This window comes from Lactuca saligna, chromosome 4 (assembly GCF_052625555.1).
Source record: "Lactuca saligna cultivar CGN05327 chromosome 4, ASM5262555v1, whole genome shotgun sequence".
Classification (NCBI taxonomy): Eukaryota; Viridiplantae; Streptophyta; class Magnoliopsida; order Asterales; family Asteraceae; genus Lactuca; species Lactuca saligna.
The window spans coordinates 142,687,729-142,715,594 of record NC_136420.1 but is presented as its reverse complement, the minus strand read 5'-3'; the positions used below and the strand labels follow the sequence as shown (position 1 = coordinate 142,715,594).

General features: G+C 36.4%; 2 protein-coding genes across 2 annotated transcripts; one reads left to right on the top strand and one right to left on the bottom strand.

Annotated features, from left to right (window-relative positions):
- Positions 1 to 18,966: 18,966 nt before the first annotated feature.
- LYK3 (protein kinase family protein / peptidoglycan-binding LysM domain-containing protein) lies at positions 18,967 to 23,078 on the top strand. Its single transcript, XM_078991410.1, has 10 exons — positions 18,967 to 19,882; positions 19,961 to 20,041; positions 20,110 to 20,391; positions 20,489 to 20,724; positions 20,835 to 20,940; positions 21,017 to 21,168; positions 21,249 to 21,346; positions 22,279 to 22,423; positions 22,504 to 22,611; positions 22,683 to 23,078. The coding sequence occupies exons 1-10, from the start codon at positions 19,267 to 19,269 to the stop codon at positions 22,845 to 22,847; spliced, it is 1,989 nt and encodes a 662-aa protein (XP_078847536.1). The 5' UTR covers positions 18,967 to 19,266; the 3' UTR covers positions 22,848 to 23,078.
- A 3,215-nt stretch (positions 23,079 to 26,293) lies between these two features.
- Positions 26,294 to 27,663, bottom strand: LOC145042896 (clavaminate synthase-like protein At3g21360). Its single transcript, XM_078991408.1, has 3 exons — positions 27,230 to 27,663; positions 26,842 to 27,095; positions 26,294 to 26,766 (listed from the first exon to the last, which is right to left on the bottom strand). The coding sequence occupies exons 1-3, from the start codon at positions 27,623 to 27,625 to the stop codon at positions 26,406 to 26,408; spliced, it is 1,011 nt and encodes a 336-aa protein (XP_078847534.1). The 5' UTR covers positions 27,626 to 27,663; the 3' UTR covers positions 26,294 to 26,405.
- Between the last annotated feature and the right edge of the window lie 203 nt (positions 27,664 to 27,866).

Sequence of the window (27,866 nt, the reverse complement as noted above, 5' to 3'; positions counted from 1 at the left end):
ACTGGGATGAATATAGTCTGATCAACTATATTTGTCCGAGAGCCGACTAACGTATGCCAGGGAGTGTCTGCAGTGACAACAAATTTAAAAATTACCAAGAACATATCATTAAGAATACTATGGGAGTATTTGGATATCTTCAACTGTCAAACTTAAGGGTAAAACTTTACATGCTTTAGCTTATAGTCAATTCTTAACCGTATTATCGTATAGACTCAATGGCTGGATTTCATCACCCCGGCGACCCCTACTACCCCAACCAAGGTAATGAAGGATGGATTGTAGACGACTCCGAGGAGGAACCCATGGAAGACGAGGAAGAGGAGGATTCAAATAGCTCAGCTTCAGAGCCCGAGGTAATCAATCCGCCAGCCGTCCGACCTACATCTGTTCGACCTCCTTTCAGGATGGGATTTCAAGGACCAACTCCCGTCTGGGGAAGCCACATCCACCATTAGAGCCAGCAGCAAGGACTGTGTCCTCCTTACGGTATGTGTCGGGACTTCTACAATGTTAGCGGAGGAAGTTCAGCTAATCGAGAACTCCCAGTTGTGGTAGGCAAACTTGCCAATCAGGCTTATCAATCCGGAGTCCAAGCAAACCGGATTCACGAGGTTGACATAAGGATGGAAGAGAACGCAGCTGATATCTGCGCCTAGACATGCTACAAGGGAATGCTCAACTCCACAACAACTCCCTCCAGGAGCAAATCACTGCAGCTCTCTCCGCAATGAGGGATTTGAGGGAGCAACAAGCTGCCTTTGACAGGCATCTAATGGGAGCCAAGCACTCGGATGCGGAGTCAAGCTCCAAACGTAATTCACGCAGCAAGTAGTGCTCGCCTAACTCCTAAATTTTGATATAAAATAGGACCATCGACTAAAAGTCTTACCTTCTTTAACTTTCTGTAAACAGAGACCTTTAGAAAGGTCAAAAATTTCTAACTTCAAATGTAACACAACCATATGTTTAATATATAGGGCTTACCTCTTTCGTGTGTTAATTTTGTGTATTTCATTCGACTTCATGAGTTTGATTATTGTTATTCAAACTCCATTTGTGAATCAAACTCAAGGCCCTGTGTTGGTCAAACCAAATTCTTGAACTATTAAAGATAGTTAGCTCATTATCATTTAGCGCTCAACCACCAAAACTTATAATCTTTTATTTTTATTTCTTGGCAGCGCGATGCCTCCTCGTCCAAACCTAAGACCCAGACTGGGCACGGTACCAACACCACCTCCACCACCAACTTATGATCCAGCCGTGGTCCAGGCTGCTATCACGGCAGCAGTGACCGCCGCCCTCTCCCAAATAAACTCCAACAGAAATGGAGGGGCATGAAGCAGCACGAATCATTCCAACCACGGCACTGGTCATGGTCAAGTAAGAGAATGTACTTACAAGGAGTTCTCCAACGCAAAGCCAAAAATTTTTAATGGAACAGGGGGAGTCATTGCACTAATGCAATGGTTTGAAAAGACCGAAACGGTCTTTGAGATCTGCTCTTGCCAAGAAGCGAGCAAAGTCAAGTTCGCCGCTTGCACCCTCACTGATCGCGCCCTCACCTGGTGGAGAAGCCATGTTAAGTCCGTGACTCTCACCGTCGCCAACGCCTTAAGTTGGGAGGACTTAAAGGTCCTACTACTGGAAGAATATTGCCCAAGGGGTGGGGTACAAAAGCTAGAGCAAGAGCTTTGGAAGCTGCCTTGTGCCCTGCCATGGTCAACCTAGAACCGAAAAAGGTTGAAAGGTACATTTGGGGGTTGTCACCCCAGATTCAAGGTCATGTCTTGGCCTCCAACCCTATCACTTTCAACAGTGCTAAGCGCTTGGCTCAGCGACTCATCGACCACGGGATCAAACAGGGTACTGTTCCAACTACTGCCGATCCATCAAAGGAGGTACAAGGCCAGGGAAGGCCTTGGAACAAGAGAAAGGGGAAAACCCTACAGAGGAAGCCCAAGAAACAACAAGTGGTAGTGGATCTCGCTGTTACTTTCCCTGCCACCACTGCACCCACAAGTTCTTACAGTGGGATATTTTCGAAGTGCAACCAATGCAGCTTCCACTACCACGGTCTTTGCAGTGACTTCAAATGCACAAGGTGCAATAAGAACGGGCATACGGCCCGCTTCTGCAAGGAGCCAGCCCAACAAGCCACCCCCACTGCTAATGTCGGTGTAAGTCGCGCCTGTTTTGAGTGCGGAGCCACGAGACACTACCATAGGGACTACCCAAAGGTAAACAACAGGGATACCGGTGGAAGGCTGAGTTTTCGCAATGGGATGGGATGAAGCCATTGCAGACCCCACTGTTGTTACGGGTACGTTTCTTCTCGATAACTTGTATGCATACATTTTGTTTGATAATCGAGCGGAGAGGAGTTTTGTGAGTCATAACTTTAAAAGCCTATTGAAACAAACACCCCAATCATTAAGTGAACTATTTATAGTATAAATGGCCAACTATAAAACATAAGGCACTAGGGAGATATATTTAAAATGTACCCTAACTCTAAACGATAATCCATTTCCAATCAGCCTCATGCCAGTCTCGATTAAGAGTTTCGATGTCATCATTGGCATGGACTGGCTGAGTTCTCATCATGCTGATATTTTATGTTACGATAAGGTCGTTCGCCTTAATCTGCCAACCGGAGAAACCCTCATAATGTATGGTGACAAACCCAGTACCACTCTCCATATTATCTCGTGTATCCAAGCTCAGAAGTGCCTACGCAAGGAATGTCACGCGTTTTTGGTGCATGTCGTGGATGTGAAACGTGAAGTCTAGGACATCAAGAGTGTGCCATACGTATGTGAATTCCCGATGTTTTTCCCGAAGATCTTCCAGGAATACCGCCAGCAAGACAAGTCGGATTCAGAATCAATCTAATTCCCGAAGCTACCTCAGTAGCCAAAGTGCCCTATCGATTAGCCCCAGCAGAGATGCAAGAGCTGTCCATCCAAATGAATGAGCTACTCAGCAAAGGATTCATCAGGCCGAGCTTCTCGCCTTGGGGAGCACCGGTCTTGTTTGTGAAAAAGAAGGATGGATGTTTTAGGATGTGCATCGACTACCGAGAGCTCAACAAACTTATCATCAAGAACCGATATCCACTACCACGAATCGACGACTTATTCGACCAACTCCAAGGAGCCAACTACTTCTCCAAGATCGATTTGAGATAGGGATATCACCAGCTGCGAGTCCTGGAGAGTGATATTCCCAAGACGGCCTTCCGAACAAGATACGAGCATTACGAGTTTGTAGTGATGCTGTTCGGACTAACCAATGCCCCTGCCGTATTCATGGACTTAATGAATCGAGTGTGTTGTCCATTCTTGGATAAATTTGTGATAGTATTCATAGACGACATACTCATTTATTCAAAGAGTAAAGAAGAGCATGACGAACATCTGAGACAAGTTTTAGAGACATTACGAGCTGAGAGACTTTATGCGAAGTTCTCAAAATGTGAGTTTTGGATTAGGAATGTAGACTTCCTAGGTCACGTGATCAACAAAGAAGGAATCCACGTGGACCCATCTAAGATCAATGCTATCAAAAATTGGTCTGCACCAACTACACAAACGGAGATTCTCCAATTTCTAGGCCTTGCTGGTTATTATCGAAGGTTCATTCAGAACTTATCCAGCATCGCAAAGCCTCTTACCTCCTTAACTCAGAAAGATGTGACCTACAACTTGGGAGAAAAGCAAGATGTTGCATTTCAAACCCTGAAACATACCCTATGCAGTGCACCCATTCTCTCTCTTCTAGATGGGATCGAGGATTTTGTGGTGTATTGTGATGCTTCGAACCAAGGGTTGGGATGTGTGCTAATGCAGCAAGGAAAGGTTATTGCGTATGCCTCACGACAACTAAAAACACACAAAGTCAACTACACCACGCATGACTTAGAACTTGGAAATGTGGTCTTCACTCTAAAAATTTGGAGACAGTACCTTTACAATACTAAGTACACCATATTTACGGACCACAAGAGCCTCCAACACATACTCGACCCGAAGGAATTGAACATGAGATAACAACGTTGGTTCGAATTGCTTAACGACTACGAATGTGAGATTCGATACCATCCTGGAAAGGAAAATGTAGTAGCTGATGCCCTTAGTCATAAGGAGTACTCTGGTCGAAGAGTGAAGTCATTACCCTGTCGATCCATTCCCATCTTTCGACACAAATCAAGGAAGATCAAATAGAATCCTTGAATCCTGAAAACGTGACAGGTGAAAACCTTAGAGGGGTGGACAAGAATCTAGAAATCAAGAGTGACGGAGTGCGCTACCTCATGGACCGAATCTGGACACCAAAATTTGGTGGGTTCAGAGAGATAGTTATGAATGAAGCACACAAGACCCCATACTCCGTACACCCAGGTTCAGATAAGATGTATCTGGATCTCAAACAACTCTACTGGTGGCCAAACATGAAAGCAGAAATTGTTATCTATGTGAGCAAGTGTTTGACTTGCGCCAAGATAAAAGTAGAACACCAGAAGCCCTCAGGCCTACTCCATCAACCCGAAATACCTGAGTGGAAATGGGAACAAATTTCCATGGACTTCATAACAAAACTACCCAAGACTCAAGGTGGTCATGACACCATTTGGGTGATCGTCGACAGACTAACCAAGTCTGCTCATTTCTTACTAATCAAGGAAACATATAAGATGGAAAAGCTAATGAGAACCTACATCCGAGAGATCGTGTGACTACATGGAGTGCCGACGTCTATCATCTCAGACAAAGACAGTAGATTCACTTCCAGATTCTGGAAATCGTTGCAAAAATCCATGGGAACAAGGTTGGATATGAGTACAGCCTATCACCCGCAAACTGACGGACAGAGTAAGAGAACGATCCAAACCCTAGAAGACATGTTGCGAGCATGTGTAATTGACTTTGGTAAAGCGTGGGATGTTTACTTATCGTTAGTCGAGTTCTCTTATAACAAAAGTTATCATACTAGTATCAAGACTGCTCCATTTGAAGCCCTTTACAGCCGTAAGTGCAGACCACCTCTGTGTTGGGCGGAAGTAGGCGACACGTAGTTAGCAAAAGGTCTAGTCCCTAATAGCACTCTCACTGGTCCGGAGATCATCATAGAAACAACCGAAAAGATCGTTCAAATTCGAGAACATCTGAAAAGCCTCGAGGGATAGGCAAAAGAGCTATGCCGACAAAAGACGAAAACCCTTGGAATTTCAGGTTGGTGACCTCGTTCTACTAAAGGTCTCACCCTGGAAGGGCATGATACGCTTTGGGAAGCGTGGAAAACTAAATCCAAGGAACATTGGACCCTTCGAAATTACTTCAAGGATTGGTCCAATGGTTTTAGACTTCAACTTCTGATCGAGCTTAACAAAGTACATCCAATGTTTCACGTATCTAACCTAAAAAAGTGTTTGTCCGACGAAACTCTTATGATTCCACTAGACGAAATCGAACTAAACAAAAATCTTAACTTTGTAGAAGAACCCATCGAGATCATGGATAGGGAAATCAAACGAACTAAACAAAGTCGCATACCTATCGTGAAGGTCCGTTGGAATGCAAAGTGGGGACCTGAATACACCTGGGAACGCGAAGATCAGATGAAACACAAGTACCCACATCTTTTTCCCTAATCCACAAGTGTTTTTCTTACCTTAAATTACGGGACGAAATTCCCTCTAACGGAGGGATGATATGAGAACCCGATATTTTGACTCTATGTAATGACCAAAAAAGTCAAGTATTGTAACCACTTTTGAAATAATGAAATTAACTTCGAAAATAAAATGTAAAAAAGTCTCTATTAGGTTACCTACTATGCTAGATATTGTGTCAAGGTTTACAGAAATACTAAGAACACTAAAATCCGAGTTATAACGAAGAAGTTATGACCATTCTAAGATTTCCGACAAAACCGGCAACACCGATTAAATGAAAAACGTGAAGTTTCAATACAATAGTTTTTAGCCTTAAGTATCTAAATGAAATTTGTAGATATCATTAAACCGTAAACGTACGTAAAAAGAACGTCCAAATATGACTTTTAAGATGAAGTTATGATTTTTCCAAGATCCGGATATAGCAATACACAGTTAAAAACTCAAAATAGAGATCGGGAGACTTTTGGCCTAAACAACCTAAATGAGAATCGAAGGTCTCAACCAAAGTAGTGCAACGGTAAAAAGTCTGGCAAAAACGGACGACGGATGAAGAAGTTATGGATTTTTAACGGGCTTTTCCAGTCCCGACATGTTAAAAATAAAGTCAAAATTAGCCAACAAAGTCTAAACGAGAGTTGTAGAGTATATTCTCACCTACTCTTGCATATAAAGAACGTCGAAAACGGAGCTCGTACGCAAAAGTTACAGATTTTACAAGTTCGAGACACAAAATCCGAGGTTGTCAGGTTGGTCGCGACGTGGCACAGTTGGCCGCGACTCGGCAAGTGACTGAGGACGTCCAACCGATGGAAGAGGATAAGATTACTCACCACAACGTGGCACACCTTTTGCCACGATGTGGCACACAAAATATGCCTCTATAAATAGAAGCTTAAGGGTATCGGGTTTGGTGCTCATCTTTTTTCATCTAAGTGTTGTTACTCTGCATAATTACCTCAATAAGCTATTCTGAAGCCCCGGTTTTCACACTCAAGTCCCGAAGGAAGTTCTACACTCCCGAGAGTCCCGAGAAATCCTGAGATTTTCCTGCATTTTCAGCTTTTCCTATCGAAGTTCTGCTTGATTCTTCTCTCGACTACTTCAAAGCAACCACTTCAATCAAGTGAGTTCATACCCCATTTATACACCTTCAAATACTTTATAATATACTTTTAATACATTTCGGGGGAGAATGCAAGTAAACACCCGGTTAATCCCGAGTGAAAATGTGAAAACTCTTGTTATATCTTTCATGCACTAGGTTTATACAAAATTCATAGTATTCAGGGTAGCCATCCTTGTTAAACCATTTTATGCATTCAAAGGACTTAATATTTATGCTTAGTAAAACATTGTAAGAAAGAATAAACATTGTATACAAAACTATCCCTTTAATACAGACTTAGTTGAGAACCCGTGTGACATTTACATCTTCAACGCTACCTTTTTGCGAAAAGGTACAACTTAGAGTCCTGTATATTATAACCAGAGTCTCCCATTTGGGAGAGCGTGTCAAATCTGTATAGATCTATACGGGAAGTCATGATCCCACGCCCTGACTGTTAACTACAGTCCTTTGGGTGACAATTTGTCATAAACGTTTCGACGCCAGAAGACCGTCGCCACAGACATATTATGTTTAGTATGGTTATAAAACTCACCGGATAAATGTTTATTATTGTATTCTGATTTTATGAACGAGTAGCTATTAAAACTATTCTTCATCTAACAGGTGCGAACTTCTTATAGCTTTATTATATAAAACTATGCCTCAACCTTTAAGCATGTCAGTTGCTTGCAATTTTCGGTCTTAGAGACTGCCCGTTACTTTAGGAAAATAAGGTATTTTCCTATACCTAAAACAATCAACTAATAGGCAAATAAGGGATTTTCCTAGTGCAACTATTTACAACTCACAACACGAACATTCATATGCATTTCATACTTTTATAAGAAAATAAGGGATTTTCTTGGAAAACACACGAACTTTGGAATGGCATACATTTCACAAAACTGCTTATGAACTCACCAACTTAATTGTTGACACTTTTTCTTTGAAATAACTTGTATTCTTAGGGAACCGCTAAGTAGGTTTTGGAAACCAACTTTTGGGGTTACTTCTTTTTAAAGATGTTTATGTATTTATCTTTTGAACATGTAACAAATACAATTATGTAAACATTTTGAAACTTTTATATATATGGTGGTGTTTAGTTTCCTTACTGTGAACTGTTATGATACTGAATATGATGTCCTCGACCCTCGAACATTTCCGCCGTTCTGGTTTAGGGGTGTGACAGGAGGCGATGTGGATAACCCCCAATTTTGATTACCCCACATCTCCTGTGGTAACATCCATCCCCAAAACAAAAAGAACAACCACCACCAACAAGAAACACCTTAACACCTCCCTCTGCAATGACATCAACCCATCAACACAAACAGGCCCAGTTTCCGATGACCAATAATATCACGACTCAGACTCTTCCCCCTTCATACACTTCGTTTGAAAACCAAACTCAAACTTGCAGTTGAACATGACCGTCTGAAAACCAAACCCAAGTGAAACTTCGATGATCGATGTCTATAATTGGTTATTAGGGGATAAAGCTTGATTGATGTCTGTAAAGGGTTGGTGTTTGTATATGTTTTTTGTTTATGATCGAAGTCAAAATTTGCAAAATCCTTGAAGAACAAGCATCTCGAATCCGAGTTCTTGAGTTCTTGAACATTTGGGTTGATGTTTTTCAGATCTCTTGTGTTCATCTTCATTTTGGTTCATATGGCGTGTGTTCTATGTAAAACCGGCTGTGTGTTTATGTTTAAGAACAAACTAAGAATGGACCTGTCGGAGAAGGGAACATCAGTACTAGTGAGAGCAAGCATAGAAATCTGGGGAAGAAGAAGTGGGTGTATGAATTTTACTTTCTTTTTCATAGGAGAGAGAGGGAGAGAGAGAGAAGGTGGGCCCCTTCTTATTTTTAAAATTTTTGAAATAAATAAATTAATATTAAATTTAAGAAGAAATGAAAGAAAAATGAAAAATAAATATCCCAAGGGTATTACAGTCATTTCACTATTTAGAGTGACAAAAAACACAACAAAACCCGCTCAAAAGGACCACGAATCCAAAAAAGTCATGGTTTGGACTAAAACACCAAAAAAGGCATACCATAGGGACCATTTTTGCAGTTTTGTCTAAAATTAATACCCCATAAAACCTTTTAGTGGTATCAGAGCCATTATTTTCTATTGATTGTGCATACAATTGAATGGATAAATAGTTAGGGTTTAACGAAAATAAACCCTATCCTTTTCAAAATTTCGACTTGGCTAGGGTTTCTTGAAACCCTAGCCTCCACCCCTTAATTTCGAAAATCTTAAGGTTATCCTTAGGGTTTTCTGGTTCCCTTAATTATTATTTTAAATGTCCTAAAATTTTGAATAGTTAGAAACTAATAACACTAAAACCCTAATTTTCGAAAATTAGTAAGGTTTTGGATTAATATTATATTTGAATTATTTTATGAGTTGTTTGTCTGAAAATAATTATTTAATCCCTAAATGAATTAAATTAATTTAGTTAAAAGTTTAATTCATATAACTAATATTTAAACCTTGTATTTTGAAAAGTTTTAAAATACACCTTATATATATATATATATATATATATATATATATATATATATATATATATATGTATATAAATTGTTAATTACTGTATGTATATCGTAAAGTTAGTCGAATCACTAGTAAGCCTCATTCACAAATCCATGCTATAAATAGGTTATAAGGAAACGACTTATAAAATGATCATTGAATATGTGCCATTTTCATCCACCACTCTCCTGTGTGGTGGAGTGTCGTTAGCTTAACGAGTTTGATAGGACATAATCTGATTAAAAATATAACCTATAAAAGTATTAGAACCTTCTTTTAAAATCTCTCACTAGTTACTTTAGGAAAAATGTGAAAATTATGCTAATCCATGAAAACACACATCATTCTTTATTAGTCGTTAGTGGAGCGTATGTCATTAACCGACACACTAATTTGAGACTATAAAGTTGAGATGATGACACAAATAGAAAATTATCATTGTTAATGGAGCGTGTTTGGTTTACCAACACATTAATTTGAGATGATAGACGACATCGAGGTTGTCATGCGTGTTTGCATGGTTATTCACATCTTGTTTGTGATCATCGGTATCCCAGTCACAAATAGAAGAGCATAATATGAGATTAAACATGCCATTGATAGGATTTAATGAATCTCAAAAGATCTAGGGATTTCATGTCAAATTGAAATTGGTAAACTGTCTTGCTTGCCTTTATAAATTCATAATAAGACTACGACATCCCTCTTCTTGATTGTGAATTATTTTTTGGATCCTAGTCTTAAATATATATTTTTGGGTTAATACAAATTTCTACTTTGAATGATGCTACTACTATTCAAACCTCCTCTAACAACTCAAAATTCACTCTTCTATCGATCTTATCAAAAGAGGTTCATTTGGGAGGTGGTGGCATGTCATGGAGTGCCTGTTTCCGTGGTCTCTGATAGGGATGTTCCGTTTACTTCTAGGTTCTGGAAGAGGTTCCATGAGGAGTTGGGTACTCGTCTGCATTTTAGCACGACTTTCCACCCCCAGATTAATGGTCAGAATGAGTGGACTATCTAGATTTTAGAGGATATATTGTGGACATGCGTTATGGATTTTGGCAGTAGTTGGGATACATATCTTCCTTTGGCGGATTTTTCGTATAACAACAGTTATCATGCTAACATTGATCGGGCTCCTTTTGAGATGCTCTATGAGAGGAAGTGTAGGACCCCGACTTGTTGGGGAGAGGTCGGTTAGTAGGTCATGGAGAGTACCGAGCTGGTACTTAAGACGATAGAGATGATTCAGCAGGTTCGCAGTAGACTTCAGACAACTTAGATCCGACAGAAGAGTTATACGGATAGACGCCCGTTAGACTTGGACTTCCAAGTTGGGGACACGATTCTCCTAAAGGTGTCATCCGATTCAGGAAGCAGGGTAGGCTGGACCCCAAGTATATTGGTCCTTTAGGTTTTTAGACCAGGTGGATAGGGTGGCATATCGTTTGGATCTTACGGAGGAGATCAGCCAGATTTACATCACTTTTCATGTCTCTCAGTTGCGGAAGTGTTTGATTGATGATTCTATAGTGGTTCCATTAGAGGATATTTAGGTAGATGACCGCCTGAATTACATTGAGAGACCAGTGGAGATCCTTGACTGGAAGACAAAAACATTGAGGAACAAGGTTGTGGGATTGATGAAGATGCAGTGGCAGCACCGAAAGGGTTTTGAGTGGATATGGGAGCTTGAGGAAGAGATACGAGATCATTACCCAACGTTGTTTACGGTAGTAGACTTCATGGATGAAGTATGATTCAAGGGGGGGGGGGGATTGTAACACCCAATTTGTCTGGTAAATTCTAAGTAAAACTATCTCATTTATTTGTTTGACTTGGACCCAAGTACGCGTGGCATATATTTGGTACGTCGGGTGTACTCCAATGCATGCATGAGGCGGGGTGTTCCCCTAGTATGATGGGCGTATGCTTGCGTACGCAAGACGTACGTGAGTCAGGGACAAACCCTAATTTTTAGGATTTACACCCTAATTAAACACATTTAGCCCCCCTATACCCTCACCTTATCAGCCCACATTTTCTTTTTGAGCTAATCTCGAAATCCTAATTCATTTCCCAAGAAATTGACCATTGAGTGTGTATTTTGGTGTGTCTGGTACATATAGAAGAGGAATAAGACTTGTGGAGAAGCCTTGGATAAGAGGGAGCTTGTAGATCTAGAGATTTCTCACCAATTTCAACTTATTGGAGGTATAAAGTCTGAAACTTGTTCATCCTATTCCTAGATCCAATTTTGGGGAATAAGTTAGCATATTTTGGTCCCATGAATGAACACTTATGAGTAAATGCTACTCTTGATCTTATGAGATGTCCTTTTTGTTGTTTTGAGGTCCTTGATCCATAAAGCTTGTGTCTTGATGGTTGTAGATCAACCATGCATGAGTTTGTAACCATTTAATGGAAATAGATTGCTAAATCTATGACTTGAGTCCCATTAAGGCATGCAAGGGAATAAAGTTGCAAACTTTATTGTTTAGGATGTCCTTAGGAGGCTAGATCTAAAGTTAGACATCAGGTCTTAACTGATTAAGACCTTAGAAGCAAAACTTGGCCAATTGGGGCGTATGCCGGGTGTACATGAATGTACACTGCGCGTACGGGCTTAGGGTCCCGATATTACGAAGCTCTTGAGTACGCCAGGGGTACTGATGGTACGCTTAGCGTACTCATCAAAGAAGTTTTTGGGCCTTTTTGTACTTGGGCCCATAGTGTGCATGGAATATCTTTTGGGCTTTGGGCTAGTTTGGATTTGGGCATTGGTGTGTTAGGTCCAATAAGGCAAGGATTAAAAAACCTTTTTACACTTGAAGCCGTGGATCGGGATTTAGACTCTCGGGTAGGGTTATTGCCCTAATTGCTAATTAGGGTTCTTTCATTTGTCATTTAGTGAAAGGACTTCAGGATTCGACAGCCCGAGTTTGATTTGATATCTTCAGTCCCAGGAGAGTTTCCTCCACCGTAATCGTGGGTCGAAGGAACTAATGTCGACACACTAGATTATATTAGTAGGATGATAGTTATCTTCGTGACAATTTCATGTTATGTTTGTTTATGCCTGTTGTCTTTGTGACTTTTGTTGATATGATTGTATGCTTATCTGTAGGGGAGAAATAATACCGGTTGAAAGATACCAAAGGGGGTGAAATAGATCCAGTACTGGTTGAAAGATACCGAAGGGGGTGAAATAGACCCAATACCGGTTGAAAGATACCAAAGGGGGTGATATAGATCCAATACCAGTTGAAAGATATCGAATGGGGTGAAATAGACCCAATTATGTTTGACTGTTATGCGTGTATGGTATGTGGTATTTTGGGGGGAGCTTACTAAGCTTTGTGTTCATGGTTTTCAGTTATGTTTCAGGTACTTCCAGCTAGAAAGGGAAGGACCCGGCTTGAACGCACCACATTCTCCCATGTTTTCCGCATTATGTGATTTTAGGATTTGTACTATGATATTATTTCACTATGATACACTTTTGGTTGTTTTTACATAATTACTGGATGTTTTGGAATGAATTAAAAATGTATTTTTTGTTTGAAATTTCTGGGATGTTACACTAGGTTTGGCGACGATCGAAGGTGGTAGAAGCAGCCGACTAGAGTTGGCTATGATACTGAGTTTAACTTGGTAAATATGATGTAATCTATTGTATTGGTAATGGATTACATGGGTATATATAATTTAGCTGCTTATTGCTTGTTAGGTTCTTAACAATATGGCTTGCCATTTCCATTTTTTTTACTCTATCGTTCTTTATGAAAAAAGAACTAAACACATGATCAAATCAAGATTTTTGAATTGTAATTTTTTTTTTTTTTGTAGATGCTTGTTGCTTATTGGGTTCTTAACAATTTGGCTTGCCATTTCATTTTTTTTACTCTATCGTTCTTTATGAAAAAAGAACTAAACACATGATCAAATCTATGATCTACTCTATCATTCTATATTCATTTTACTGTTTAGTACGTCCTTAGGAGGCTAGATCTAAAGTTAGACATCAGGTTTTAACTGATTAAGACCTTAGAAGCAAGATTTGGCCAACTGGGGTGTATGCCTGAATGTACATTGCGCGTACGGGCTTAGGGTCCCGATATTACGAATCTCTTGAGTACGCTAGCGTACTGATGGTACACTTAGCGTACTCATCGGAGAAGTTTTTGGGCCTTTTGTACTTGGCCCCATAGTGTGCATGGAATATCTTTTGCGCTTTGGGCTAGTTTGGATTTGGACGTTGGTGTATTAGGTCCAATAAGGCAACGATTAAAAAACCTTTTTACCCTTGAAGTTGCGGTTCAGGATTTAGATTCTCGGGTAGGGTTATTGACCTAATTGCTAATTAGGGTTCTTTCATTTGTGATTTAGTGAGAACACTTTCAGATTCGACAGCCCGAGTTTGATTTGATATCTTCAGTCCGAGGAGAGTTTCCTTCACTCTACTCGTGGGTCGAAGGCACCAATGTCGACCCACTAGATTATATTAGTAGGATGATAGTTGTATTCGTGATAATTTCATGTTATGTTTGTTTATGCATGTTGTCTTCGTGACTTTTGTTGATATGATTGTATGCTTAGCTGTAGGGGTGAAATAGACCCAGTACTCGTTGAAAGATACCGAAGGGGGTTTAATAGATCCAGTACCGGTTGAAAGATACTCAAGGGGGGTGAAATAGACCAAATACCGGTTGAAAGATACCAAATGGGGTGAAATAGATCCAATACCAGTTGAAAGATATCGAATGGGGTGAAATAGACCCAATTATGTTTGATTGTTATGCATGTATGGTATCTTGTATTTTGGGGGGAGCTCACTAAGCTTTGTGTTCGTGGTTTTCAGTTATGTTTCAAGTACTTCCAGCTCGAAAGGGAAGGACCCGGCTTGAACGCACCACATACTCCCATGTTTTCGGCATTATGTGATTTTAGGATTTGTACTCTGATATTATTCCACTATGATACACGTTTGGTTGTTTTGACATAATTACTAGATGTTTTGGAATGAATTAAAAATGTAATTTTTGTCTGAAATTTCTGGGATGTTACACTAGGTTTGGCGACGATCGAAGGTGGTAGAAACAGCCGACTAGAGTTGGCTATGATACTGAGTTTAACTTGGTAATTATATTGTAATCTACTGTATTTGTAATGGATTACATGGGTATATATAATTTAAATAATTTCACATTGCATTCTCCTATAATCAAGGTTCTAAAAAGCTCGTCATGGCTCCGCCATGGCGCGCCACGACTCCAAGGTTTGCACCTGCCGCCAAGCTTTGCCAAAACGCCGCCTTAATTTATATATATATATATATATATATATATATATATATATATATATATATTACTTGAAAATACATATAAAAATATTAATTATATAGAAAATTTCCGCCTTAAGCCATCCTTTACAAACCTCGTGACTCGTTAAGGCTCGAAAAGGTTTGAGGCTTGACATTGCTACCAAGCCACACCTTACGTTATTTAGAACCTTGCCTATAATACATGAATAAAATAACTTTTTAATATTGCTCAAGAAACAGACCCAAAACACTATTTCTACCGAGCTAATTCAAGAGACAATTATCATGACCTTCTTCTCGGTAATTTGGAAATTGAGAAATCGTCAAGTTCATAATAAAGGAGACAAACCAGTCGAATTGTTGGTGAGCGAAGTCCAATCTCTACGTTATTTCCGTATCGATTATCGATTAAAGGAAAAGAATGGCATAAGGTGGAACAAATGATGTTGTGACCCTATAGTTAAATGCAAAAATAAGATTTTTGGATTGTAATTTTGTTTTTGTTTTGTGACCCGATAGTTAAATGCAAAGATAAGATTTTTGGATTGTAATTTTGTTTTTTTTAGCTGCTTGTTGCTTGTTAGGTTCTTAACAATATGGCTTGCCATTTCCATTTTTTTTACTCTATCCTTCTTTATGAAAAAAGAACTAAACACATGATCAAATCAAGATTTTTGGGTTGTAATTTTGTTTTTGTTTTTTTTTTTTTTTTCTAGCTGCTTGTTGCTTATTAGGTTCTTAACAATATGGCTTGCCATTTCATTTTTTTTACTCTATCGTTCTTTATGAAAAAAGAACTAAACACATGATCAAATCTATGATCTACTCTATCATTCTATATTCATTTTTTTAACAGCGAAATAGCCCCAGCAAGAAGCTAGATGGCAAATAAGGGAACATGAAGAAAGTTTAAAAAGGTCCCTATATTCATTTCAAGAGTATTGTTTCAGTTTCTAATATACAAATCAATTAAAAATATTTTTTCTAAAAATGTACAAGAAAATTTATACGAGGTTTACGAAAGGGAAAAGATTTTTTGTACCGTTACGAAATGTCAGGTAACTTTGATGTCGTAGTCAAGTTCCGCTTTGACTTCAAAAATCAACGGCCCAGATCACTCCGATTTGCCGCCAAATATATGAGACTGGGTCCCACATCAACTGTCGTTTGGCTCGCTACTTGCGCTTTGTTCTTTTTTTTTTTTTCCAGACCTTTCGCTTTAACGCCGTTTGTTTCCGTCGTTTTCCAAAACACAGGAACAAAGCTTCTCAAAATCAGGCAGCGACTTTTCCATTCAATGCATGTAACACAAGGCAATTCAAAGTATCATAATATATCTTTTGAATTTAATTTAAATTTAAATAATTGAATAAACATCGGGTAAAAGTCAATTCAAACCAACACATTAAACAATCAAATCACATTAGAATCAATTTTATTGCGCTTTATTTAGATTCTTATTGTAAAAACCAATTTCATATCAAATATTATTAGAGAGGTTGAATAAAACAATTTGGTAAGTGAAAGTTGTATGATTTTATTTTTATAAATGTGTTCGATAAAAATAATTAGATATACAAGTTAGTGTTTTTTGTATAAATAAAGTTATATATTTCAATACATATCGATTGAAGGCAAACGGGCAACAAGCTGCGCCGCTAGTCCTTTCTGGATAGTAAAACCAATTCTTTTGAAACTACATTTGTGGATCTAGGAGATATGACATTAGAATGTATGATCCGTTTGACTCTAGTGAGGAGCTCCACCGCCTTTGGTGCGAGAAAACCAAATGTATCGAATGCAAAAGGAACAAACACATGTTGATTTGCTATACATGCATTCTCGTACTTTACCATTTTGCACGTAGTGACTTTCAATGCGGCATGCCCAACTGGGAAACCCTAGCTCCCCAAACCAACGAGAGGAGAGAGCCCAGTAAGATCCACGCACGCATGCTTTCCTCTATCCATCTAAAGACCAAAATGTTAGACGGTCTAACTGTGAACCTTCCATCCTGCGGGTCCGTCAAAAAAGTTCACTGACGCTTATTTCTTCACAGAAATACCAGCATGCCGACAAGCATCAAAGAGAACATCCCGAACCACATCATGTTTACACTTGAAACCAAGGAGCTCTCTATAATGAACTGTATGTTCCCCAAATGTATCCAAACATACCTTGCGACAAACTGGACATATATTTAAAATATTTGAAATTACATAAGACTACTTATATAAAACATACTATTACCCATTGATTTTAAAAAAATAATTAAGTCAATTTATAAAATTATAAAAAAGTTTTTTGTTAAGTGACGATTAAAATAATTTTAAATTTGAAATTTTATTTTAATTAAAATTAAAAGCTCATACACTCAAATATATATATTTTTTCTTAACAACTAAAAACTTTCAAATCTAAATGACAAACACACCCTCAAAATTGAAATGATGTGATTTTAAATATATTAATAATATATATACATTTCAAATAACAAACTCAAGTTTATTAATTGACGAATACACGTTAGTTTGAATTTTGATTACATTACTTTTGCTATTTATGTAAAAATGATATTATCAATAACGAAAGTGTTTATTTATACTTTAACAAAAAGTTATATTTTTCACATCCTCTTAGCAAACTTATGAAACAAATAATTACAGTAAGTAATAATATAAATTCATATTAAATACCTATAAAAAAAACTTATATCTTTGAAACAAATAATTACAATATATAATAATATAAATTCACATTAAATTTGCATCATAATTGACTGTCATTATCATTTTCATTTCAAAATATTTTCTTAATTTAGATATCTACTGAACAAATTTGTCTATGATCCTCGTTGGCGTATTACTTGAAGGCGTCAATCATGATAAAATAATCTAATTTGAAAACTTGAAATCATGTTGAAAGTTGTATTATAATATTATACAAAAACAAATATAATTTATTATAAACACTGTTGCCAACTATATTTGTATTATTTTTACTCCATACACATGCAAATCTGAATTTATGTTCCCTCTTGTTCTTGGTGGGCCCATAATCTTCCATGTGTTAATCATTATCCATTATATCCAATTAAAACAACAAAAATTCTATATAAAGGTATGGTTAAAATTCATCTACAACAAAATATTCCTGTTTAATTCAATACTAAATTGTAAATATATACGTCGATAATATATGTTTTTTAAGTTTATCAGTTTAGTATCTCGTTATTATTAAACAGCAAACTATTAAAAACAATTAATTATATAAAGAATTATTATAGATTCTAAAACAATAAGTGTTCTTAAATTAACATATTTTATTTCTAACAATATTTGAACGATGAATGATATATTTCTACTAACTTTTATACTGTTGGAGTACAAGCCATTTTTTAGTTTAAATAATAAATACTTAATTAACGTTTACTATAAATATTGGTTAAAATTTATTAAATAGTATATAATTAATCGAAATCTTTGTTGTACCTTAAATATCAGCAACATTCCTTAATGTTTTGTTGCTAGTTGCTACCCTACACTACCTTGTAGCTAAAATACCACACACGATAATGTTGCAATTGCAACTTTTTGGACAAACGATATATATTTTATTTTTTTATTTAGAGGCTTTTTAGGTTATTCTTTTATACTTTTCAATTAGTAGTTTTATAGATATCACCGTTGATGCTACATATATTTTTTTTATGTATTGATTACTATACCAACTAAATATTTTCGAAATTCATTTGTTGTTTGAAAAAGAGCCTTCATAAATTACAATTGTATATACAAAAAGCCGAACATAATGCACCATTTTGATATTATCTTTAAGTTCAAAGCATTTTATGCTACTAAAAAGACACAACATCATGCCATTTTTGAAAAAGCATAATGAGTGAACCACGACATTACACCATTTCTAAGGTTTTATATTTTGGGAAAAAATTGACATTAGCTTTACGCATCAATACTTTTTCTGAAACAATAATCTTTTCAGTATTTGAGTCTAAAAGCAAAATCCATGTCATATAACCATACAAGATAAATAATGATATTCACAATATATTAGTTTTCTCTACAATTTAAATACCAAAAAAACATTTAGGTTAAGCGTATAGCATTTTAAAGCTTTTAACTTATGATTTTTATCTAATTTTATATTTTTAAAAACTAACAGAATATTTCGATATAAACAAAAAATATGAAAAACCTTTGAAATAATAATTATAATAAATAAAATATAAATAAGAAGATATTGTAAAATAGAAACAAAAACATTAAGTTCTATACACCAAAACATAAGTGTCTAAACATGATTCTCTCAGTACATGTTCACCTTTCTTTCTACTTTTACTGCTACATGACCCATCGATTACATCAGTTCATAGTCTGAAAGAATTTCCCCCCTTCTTCTTCTTCTTCCTCCTCCTCATTACACACAGATTACTCCATAGAATCCCCAATATATCCATTGATTTCATCTCTGATGCTCAAGGATCTCCAAATGCTTTACAGCTTCCTCAATCTTTAGCTAATACCTGTTATTTGCTCCAAATTCATCAACTATAGATCTTTGGAGTCATTCAACAATGGAATATTCACTTCAGAAACATACCCAGATGCTCAAGTTCATCCCACTGTTTCTTTTCCTTTTGCAACTGCAAACACTCTGTTCTGCATATCCGACGCCATTAAATTGCACAGAGACATCTCGGTTATGCACTTCCTTCTTAGCTTTCTCACCGTCCCCGAATCAAACCCTAGACGTGATTATGAGCATGTTTGACGTCTTCCCTCACGACGTTACAGTTGAAGGTAACGCCCGAAACTATGTTTTCGTTCGGAAGAACTGTTCATGTGCTAATTCACCAGTTCATAGCTACTTGACGAATACTACCTACACGGTTAGGGAAACCGGCGGATCTGTTCATGATATCGTGATTGACGCCTATGGAGGATTAGCGTATCTGTCGAATTTCTCCCGGCCGGCGCGTTCAGGCGCGGTGGTTTCGTTGCAGCTGTTTTGCGGATGTTCCAGTGGACTATGGAATTACTTGATGAGTTATGTGATGAAGGAAGGAGATAGCATTGAACTGTTAGCGAGCAGATTTGGTGTTAGTATGGATAGCATCGAATCCATTAACGGAATCGATAATCCCGATAACATCACCATCGGTGCACTTTATTACATACCATTGAATTCAGGTTGGTTTACTATTTCCATCATATTAATTGCGTTTGCAGGAATAAAACCATTGATGCATGTCTGATTTGATTTCATAGTTCCTGGAGATCCATATCCTGTAGAAACTACCTCTCCCCCTTCTCCTTCTCCATCACCTTCTCTTTCTGGCAGTGTTACAGGTAAGAACGTACAAAACAATCGACTAATAACAAACAGACTGATTGACTAATACTATAGCTTTATCCAGTTGAGCGAACAGATCATAAGAGCGATGTAAAACATTGGTGGATCATAGGGAGTTTGGGTGTTGCTTTGGCTCTAATCTTCGCAACTGTTCTTTTCGTTTGTTTAAGATCATCAATCTGTAATCATTTAAACGATCCTGAAGATGAAAGCGTATCACATAAGTTCCACATATTACGAAGATCAAGCATCTGGTGTGGATCAGGGAGACTCTGCTGCAAATCCGACGACTGGAGACAACAAACCATTGACGCATCAAGCGATCGACACACCAACATTCCAAAAGGTTCCCACTTACTACAATCCACCTTTTCTTCACATAAAGCTTCTCGAATTCTTGATAACTTTTTATGTGATTCTGTGTTCTTGTTTTGCAATTACAGTAATTGGGACAGATGTGTTTGATGTAGAGAAGCCTATTGTGTTCATATATGAAGAAATATTTTCATGTACAGATGGTTTCTCTGAGTCAAACCTTGTAGGCCATGGAACCTATGGATCTGTGTACTATGGTTTACTTCGTGAACAGGAAGTTGCTGTGAAAAAGATGACTGCAACAAAAACCAAAGAGTTCATAGCAGAAATGAAAGTTCTGTGCAAAGTTCATCATACAAATTTGGTAAAACATTTTTATCTTTTCCTTGTTTATTTCATCATCAAAAGTCAAAAGTCAAAAGTCAAAACCATTTTCTAACACTATTGAGTGTGTGTGGATTTGTTGTTGTCAAGGTAGAACTTATTGGTTATGCAGCTAGTGATGATGAACTCTTCCTTGTTTATGAATATGCTCAAAAGGGTTCACTTGGAAGTCACTTGCATGATCCTCAAAACAAGGGTAATTTCGTAAATACTAAATTACTAATATTGTTAAAAAAGTAACTCATGAAATTATTTAATATAAACAAGTGTAGGTCATCCGGCATTATCTTGGATTATGAGAGTTCAAATTGCACTTGATACTGCAAGAGGGTTGGAATACATACATGAACACACTAAGCCTCATTATGTTCATAGAGACATTAAAACAAGTAATATTTTACTGGATTCTGCCTTCAAAGCCAAGGTAATTTTTAAATTTTATTATGAGAATAATATTTTTTTATATATTATTTAGTAGATTAAAAGAAAGTTTGGTTTGAATAGATTTCGGATTTTGGGTTGGCAAAACTTGTTGGAATAACTAATGATGGGGAGGCTTCTGCTACTAGAGTGGTTGGAACTTTTGGTTATTTAGCTCCAGAGTAAGACGCTCTTTCCTTTTTAATTTTTAATTTTTTTTTTTCTTTTTTGTGGTTGTTTATGATTCTCAAAAGTAAACAATCAAGTATTATTATTCAGCCTTACATCTAGACAGAGAGAAGGGTAAAATGGTCATTTTCCACACTTTCATTTAGTCAAAAAAAAAAACAATCTTTTTTTTATAGACACTTACTCCAAACATACATCATTTATTACTTCTAGACACTTCTAGACAGACAAAAGGGCAAAATGGTCATTTTCGATACTGTTCATTTAGTCCAAAAAAGAAATAATCTTTGTTTATAAACACTTACTCAAAACATATATCATTTATTTACTTCTAGACAGACAAAAGGGTAAAATGGTCATTTTCCACACTTTCATTTAGTCAAAAAAAAAAAAACAATCTTTTTTTTATAGACACTTACTCCAAACATACATCATTTATTACTTCTAAACAGACAGAAGGGTAAAATGGTCATTTTCGATACTGTTCATTTAGTCCAAAAAAAAGAAACAATCTTTGTTTATAAACACTTACTCAAAACATACATCATTTATTTACTTCTAGACAGGCAAAAGGGTAAAATAGTCATTTTCCACATTGTTCATTTAGTCAAAAAATAAATAAATAAATAAACAATCTTTGCTTATAAACACTTACTCAAAAAATACATCATTATTACTTGTCTATACAGACTGAAGGGTAAAACGGTCATTTTCCACACTGTTCATTTAGTCAAGAAAGAAGAAGAAAAGAAACAATCTTTGTTTTATAAACACTTACTCCAAACATACATCATTTATTACTTCTACACAGACAGAAGGGCAAAATGGTCATTTTTCCACACTGTTCATTTAGTCAAAAAAAAAAAAAAAGAATGTTTGTTTATAAAGACTTACTTGAAACATACAATGATATGATGAATGACAGATACTTGAGGGATGGAAGGGCTACAACAAAGAGTGATGTATATGCATTTGGTGTTGTTCTTTTTGAACTCATATCAGGAAAAGAAGCCATTACACGAACCGAAGCTGTTACAAAAAATTCAGAGAGACGTTCATTAGCATCCATTGTAAGAGCCTTTTTTTTTTAAAAAAAAAAAGAAATTATTTCCTTATTTTATGTTCTAAATCCTTCTAAATAATATTACAGATGTTAGGAGCTCTTAAGAACTCCCCGGATTCCATGAGAATGTCAGGGTTAAAAGATCACATAGATCCCAATCTCTTGGATTTATTTCCTCATGATTGTGTTTTCAAGGTAACACCTTATAACCCTTAAAAAAAAAGGATTAAAAGTTTGAAACTCATCTCTTTACATACAATATGTAGATGGCAATGGTGGCAAAACAATGTGTGGAGGAGGATCCAATATTGAGACCAGATATTAAGCAAGTTGTTATATCACTTTCACAAATACTTTTATCATCAGTTGAGTGGGAGGCTACACTCGCCGGAAACAGCCAGGTGTTTAGCGGCCTTGTTCAAGGCCGCTAATATCACCGCCCGCCCATCTTTCACTTCAGTCGGCGGTTGTTACTTGGTAAATACTTGCATTTGCATAGATGGTTTGGTGTAGTAGTAGTTGTTGTAGTAATGAGGGTGAGGCTTTCATTTATATTTATTTATTTATTTATTTGTCCATTATGTTCGCTTTTGTTGTGAAAATTTCTTGTAATGTAAAGATGAATTGTCATGTATCACAAAAGATCTTTTTGTCCTTTTTTATTTTTCCATGTTTGTTATGTGTTCCATATCTCATAAAAACGGAAAAGAAAATACATATTACAACATTTATTGATTTGGAATATGATGTCCATACACGTATTGTACTTCAATGCATCATATAAATTTTTTGCTTTACCTTAAGTAAATATATATCATTTATTGGTTTGGGATACAATGTCAAGATATGTGTTGGTATTTTAAGCATAACTTTTTTTTTTTTTTTTTTAATTAACTTTCCTATTCATAAAATCATTCAACTACTTCAAGACAAAACAACATATATCTAATGTCGAAGGATATATATAGGTACAATCATTTTCAATGTTTACCTAATGATGTCGACCCGTTTAGTGATATATTGAGGTTGGGTCAATCTAATATCTATAATCAGTTGATACATATGAAATTGACTCTTAGAAAGACAAATTTTAATGACATGCAACTTCTTCTCGTGCTTTAGAAGACAATCATGAACTTATGATACATGTTTCTATCTATCTGAAGTTTGAGTTATTCAACTTGTGTTCTCCAATAGAGAATGAAGCAAAAGACTGTTTGCTAATGTTGTAACCATCTATAAAGTTCAATGTTAATTTTAGTATTTTCAACATTTATCTTTTATAAATAAATTATCCTTATATTTATGAAGTAGTTAATTTAATAAAGGCTAAGATCTGCATTAGGGTTTATTGTCATATGTTATGTTGATCATACAGAGAACAATAAGTTTAACCAATAGGCAGTTATTACTAGTTGCATTATAAGTGTAACTCTTAGATGTTTAAAAGATTCTAGACGAAAAAAATGTATGTCTATCTTGTACATTTAGTCTCATCAAACTTAGGTTTTACTAGCCAGTTGGTTAAATCTTCCAACTTGGAACTGTTAATTTTGGCATACCTCTTACCAAAGCACAAAAATCACCTTACGATTTGTAATATGCTTGAGTATTAATGTTGGGAATATTATGATTCAAAAATAGTTTAAGAATCAAGAACATTATAAATTAAAAGATTAAAATTTACTTATTCCCACAAGCCGCATCCAATTTGACTAATAATGAACAACCAAAAGCATCAACCCATCAAATGTTTAGAATCTATACCTTGATTTGTAGGGTTCCTTTGATGTACTAGATGTGATAAGAACAAATCACTACTATCGACAACCATACGAACGATATGTAAACGATGAAAACAGTGTTTCTTGTGTTATTCCTTGTTCTTGTTCTTCGACTAGAGGGAAGGGGAAAGCAAAGGCACCACAAATTAGGAAGAAAGGAAAGATTAGCTAGAGTTTTCTATATGCATAAATCCATAACAGCTTCTCCAACAACATAACATAGAAATAATGATTGTTTGACATCAAAATAATGATTCAACTCCAACCAACCTCTAAAATGGTGTTTTTTTTAGAGACTTCTATATTTGGCCTTTGTACATTGGTGTTAAAATGAAGCCCACAAAAATGGTGTTACATTTGAAGGTTGGTTGAAGGATTTTTGGCTTCCAAAACACAAAAATGATGATGAATAGAGGATGGTTGGAGTTGCTCTAACATGCATTCTTGTAAACCCGAACTTTTGGATGGAATGGACAAACTCGTCCATTTAAATAATTCAAATACATTTAATCAATTGGTGTTAATTAATTAAATGGTTATTAAATAAATATTTTATTTAATTAATAAATAAACTATTATGTTTATTGTTTATTTATGTTTTAATTTTTATGTATGCTTATTATTTATATTCCACCTTCCATGTTCCTTATTAAACCAACCCCACCATGGGGAGGTTATGGTTGACAAATTTGTTAACTTCGTCAAATTTGAGTCGAAGTTGTCCCTATCACACAATCAAGCCAGCACAATCGACATCCATCGGATTTTGCCGGAAGGAAATTAAACACATTCATCGTCCAAGAAAAATGGGGTTTTGATTTTGTATGGAAAGAAAAGCTTTAACGAAAATCCTTAACCTTCACACCTTTTTTTTTTTTTTCTAAGAGCATAACATAAACAAAGAAGGTGTTCGGCTAAGCTTATGATTTTAACACTTTTCAATTTATAAATAAACTAGGGTGTCTTACTTATGGATTTTGACTAATTAGCGGTATGGTATGGTGACCAAAATCAATATTGATAAATATTAAACAAGTAAGAAAGGTACGAAGTACACACTTGTTTAAGTTTATTTAAGATTGAAAGTTTATTTAAGATTGAAAGTAGATTGTCATTTAGGGGCATTGTTCCTAAACGGACAGGGGTCCGGGGGTCCAAAGGACAGAGCCCCTAGCTGGGGTCGAACTGACTATATAAAAAATGCATCAGAAATCCGAATTCCTGAAATTTTACTCGATTTTTGGACTTCTTTTACACTCTAATTAAAACCCAGTTTTGTGAAACTTTTTGACTGTTGGAAAATTGTTTTATGACAGTTTGGATAGTTTTATGATAGAGAAAAATGTCTTGTGATAGTTTTCAAACAAGGAAGTTACTAATCTGTTTTTAGTATCCATTTTCTGGTAATCACGCATTTATAACATCTAATTCTCTGTTCTTGTTGTTCTTGTTCTCTATTGGGTTGAATCTTATCTAATTGAGGATTTAGGAGTACCATCTAAATACTTCAATTTGAAAATATTTACACAATTCTTAGAATTTCTAAATACTTCTACTCTAAATGTTTTAACACCAAAGACCCCAAAGAATAATAATCTTTTTAGAAAGGTAGACGTTTGTATGCCAAATTGCCAACTACGACATTGAAAATGTTCATCTTTTATCTTTATGTCCATGTCAACACCATATCAAATTTTTACTCTCTTTCCTATAGATATCTACTCCACAACAATGTTTTTTTTCCGTTACCAAAGCACCAATAGGGGCGGCAGTGTTTCTGCTAGTGCCTCTCCATCCAAAGATTGGGGCTAATCAGATAGTTATTCTCCATTTTATATATTAATCTTACTTTAACGTTATTATAGTGATGTTTGCTAAAAAAAAACATCTTATTTTATCATTTAGACATTCTAATTAATTTTTAAAATCTTTTTATTGATTAAAATTGTATTGTTTTCTAAAAAAACTTAATTATAGATTGATTTTTTATAAAAATATAGAAGGTATAAGATGTATCTTATTAGGAGTTCAAAATGAAAGTCTAAAACCATGGTTTGACTTGCAAAAAGTGAAATATAATATACCCAAAGAAATTACAAATCAAACTCAACGTATTTCATATAAGATTAAAACAAGGATGAAAAATTGCAAATGCAAATGCAGTTCCTTTTTGATAGGGAAACAAACCAGTATTCTATTCTCCCATCACGTACAAAGAGAAGCCAACACCCTTCGCGGTGGCTCAAATGGCCGCCGGGCATGAAGCACCGCCAAATTGTCCAGCAGCAAAACGTCACCTTTCTGCCATGGAACAGCAACGCTTTCCTCCTCCAGGATTTTCAGGCAGTCGTGTATGACGTTTGCCGGCAACGGTGTTCCATCACCAAATGTCACAGCCTTCACCGGATCATTTCTTGCATCTTCCCAACCAGTATACGCCGCCACCATGCTATTGAACCAAATTTTGCGTTTTCTTGTTTCGTCAAATTTGATTGCTGGAATTGGACCCATTACTGTTTTCAATCCATCGTTTGTCCATTCGAGCTTCATTCCGAGCTTCGCAGCCCTGAAATTGATAACGAAAATCAGCAAATACTTTGGGGGAGAATAACAATTCATGGTTAAATCGGGATTTGCAAACCTTTCTGCAGCGATGGCTTTGTCTTTGGTTAAGAATGTGGAGACCCATCCTCGACCGATTGGGGATGAAGGATCATCATCTTCCCCTAGCACTCTTGTGTAGAGCAATCCGTGTTCTTCCAATCGATCAACAAACTCAGGGTATTTCTGTTTCATCTTATCGTAGATCACGTGGCTGAGTACTATAGGTGTTTCTCCCCCAATTTTTGGTTCCACTTCGCAAAAGAAGAACACCTTCAATGGAAACTTAGGAACCTGTTGCAGTTGAATTCATGTTTACATTGATTTTTAGGGCAGAGAATTCAATCAAACACAAATAATCTATAAAACCTCGGACTTCCATCATCTAATGGCAATTCAATTTGATTATTCCTCTAAAAAAAACAAACCTGAGCCATTTCGTGATGGAAGGGTATCTTCTGATCAGGAGGAGACTCGTTCGAAGTGAAAACACGACCGACGACGTTGGTGCGAGGGGCGGCGCCACCCACATACGGAAGTTCATCGTAACCAAAAGCTTCAACGACGTCGTTGAAGTCGGAAGCAGATGAAACGGAAGAGAAACCTCGGAACAGAATCGCACCGGTCTTGTGGAGCACAGATTCCAGCCATGGCTTCTGATCGCGGATGGCTTCCTTCAGATTACGATCACCAAACTTTGGACTAGGGATTAAAACAGTCGGGAAGACAATTCCGGCTCCATCTCCGGCGTTATATTTCTTCTGTTGAAGTAACTCCGATTCTACGAAGAGATTTTCCGGCATGGTTAGTTCCAGCAATCCCATTAAACTTTCAAGCTGATCCTTTTAAAAGCACAGTCATACACACGTGGATATATATACAAATACATAAGGAGATTCCACTTTGACCATTTTTTCGTCCAGGTTCAAGCAAGGGTATTTAAAATTGTTACAACTCAATAACATAAAAAAAATCAATCTAAATCGACTATATTTGGTTAGCTTATAGATTTTAGATTCAAGTGTTCAAGCAAAAGAATTTAATTTTCTTTATTGTAAGTTTATA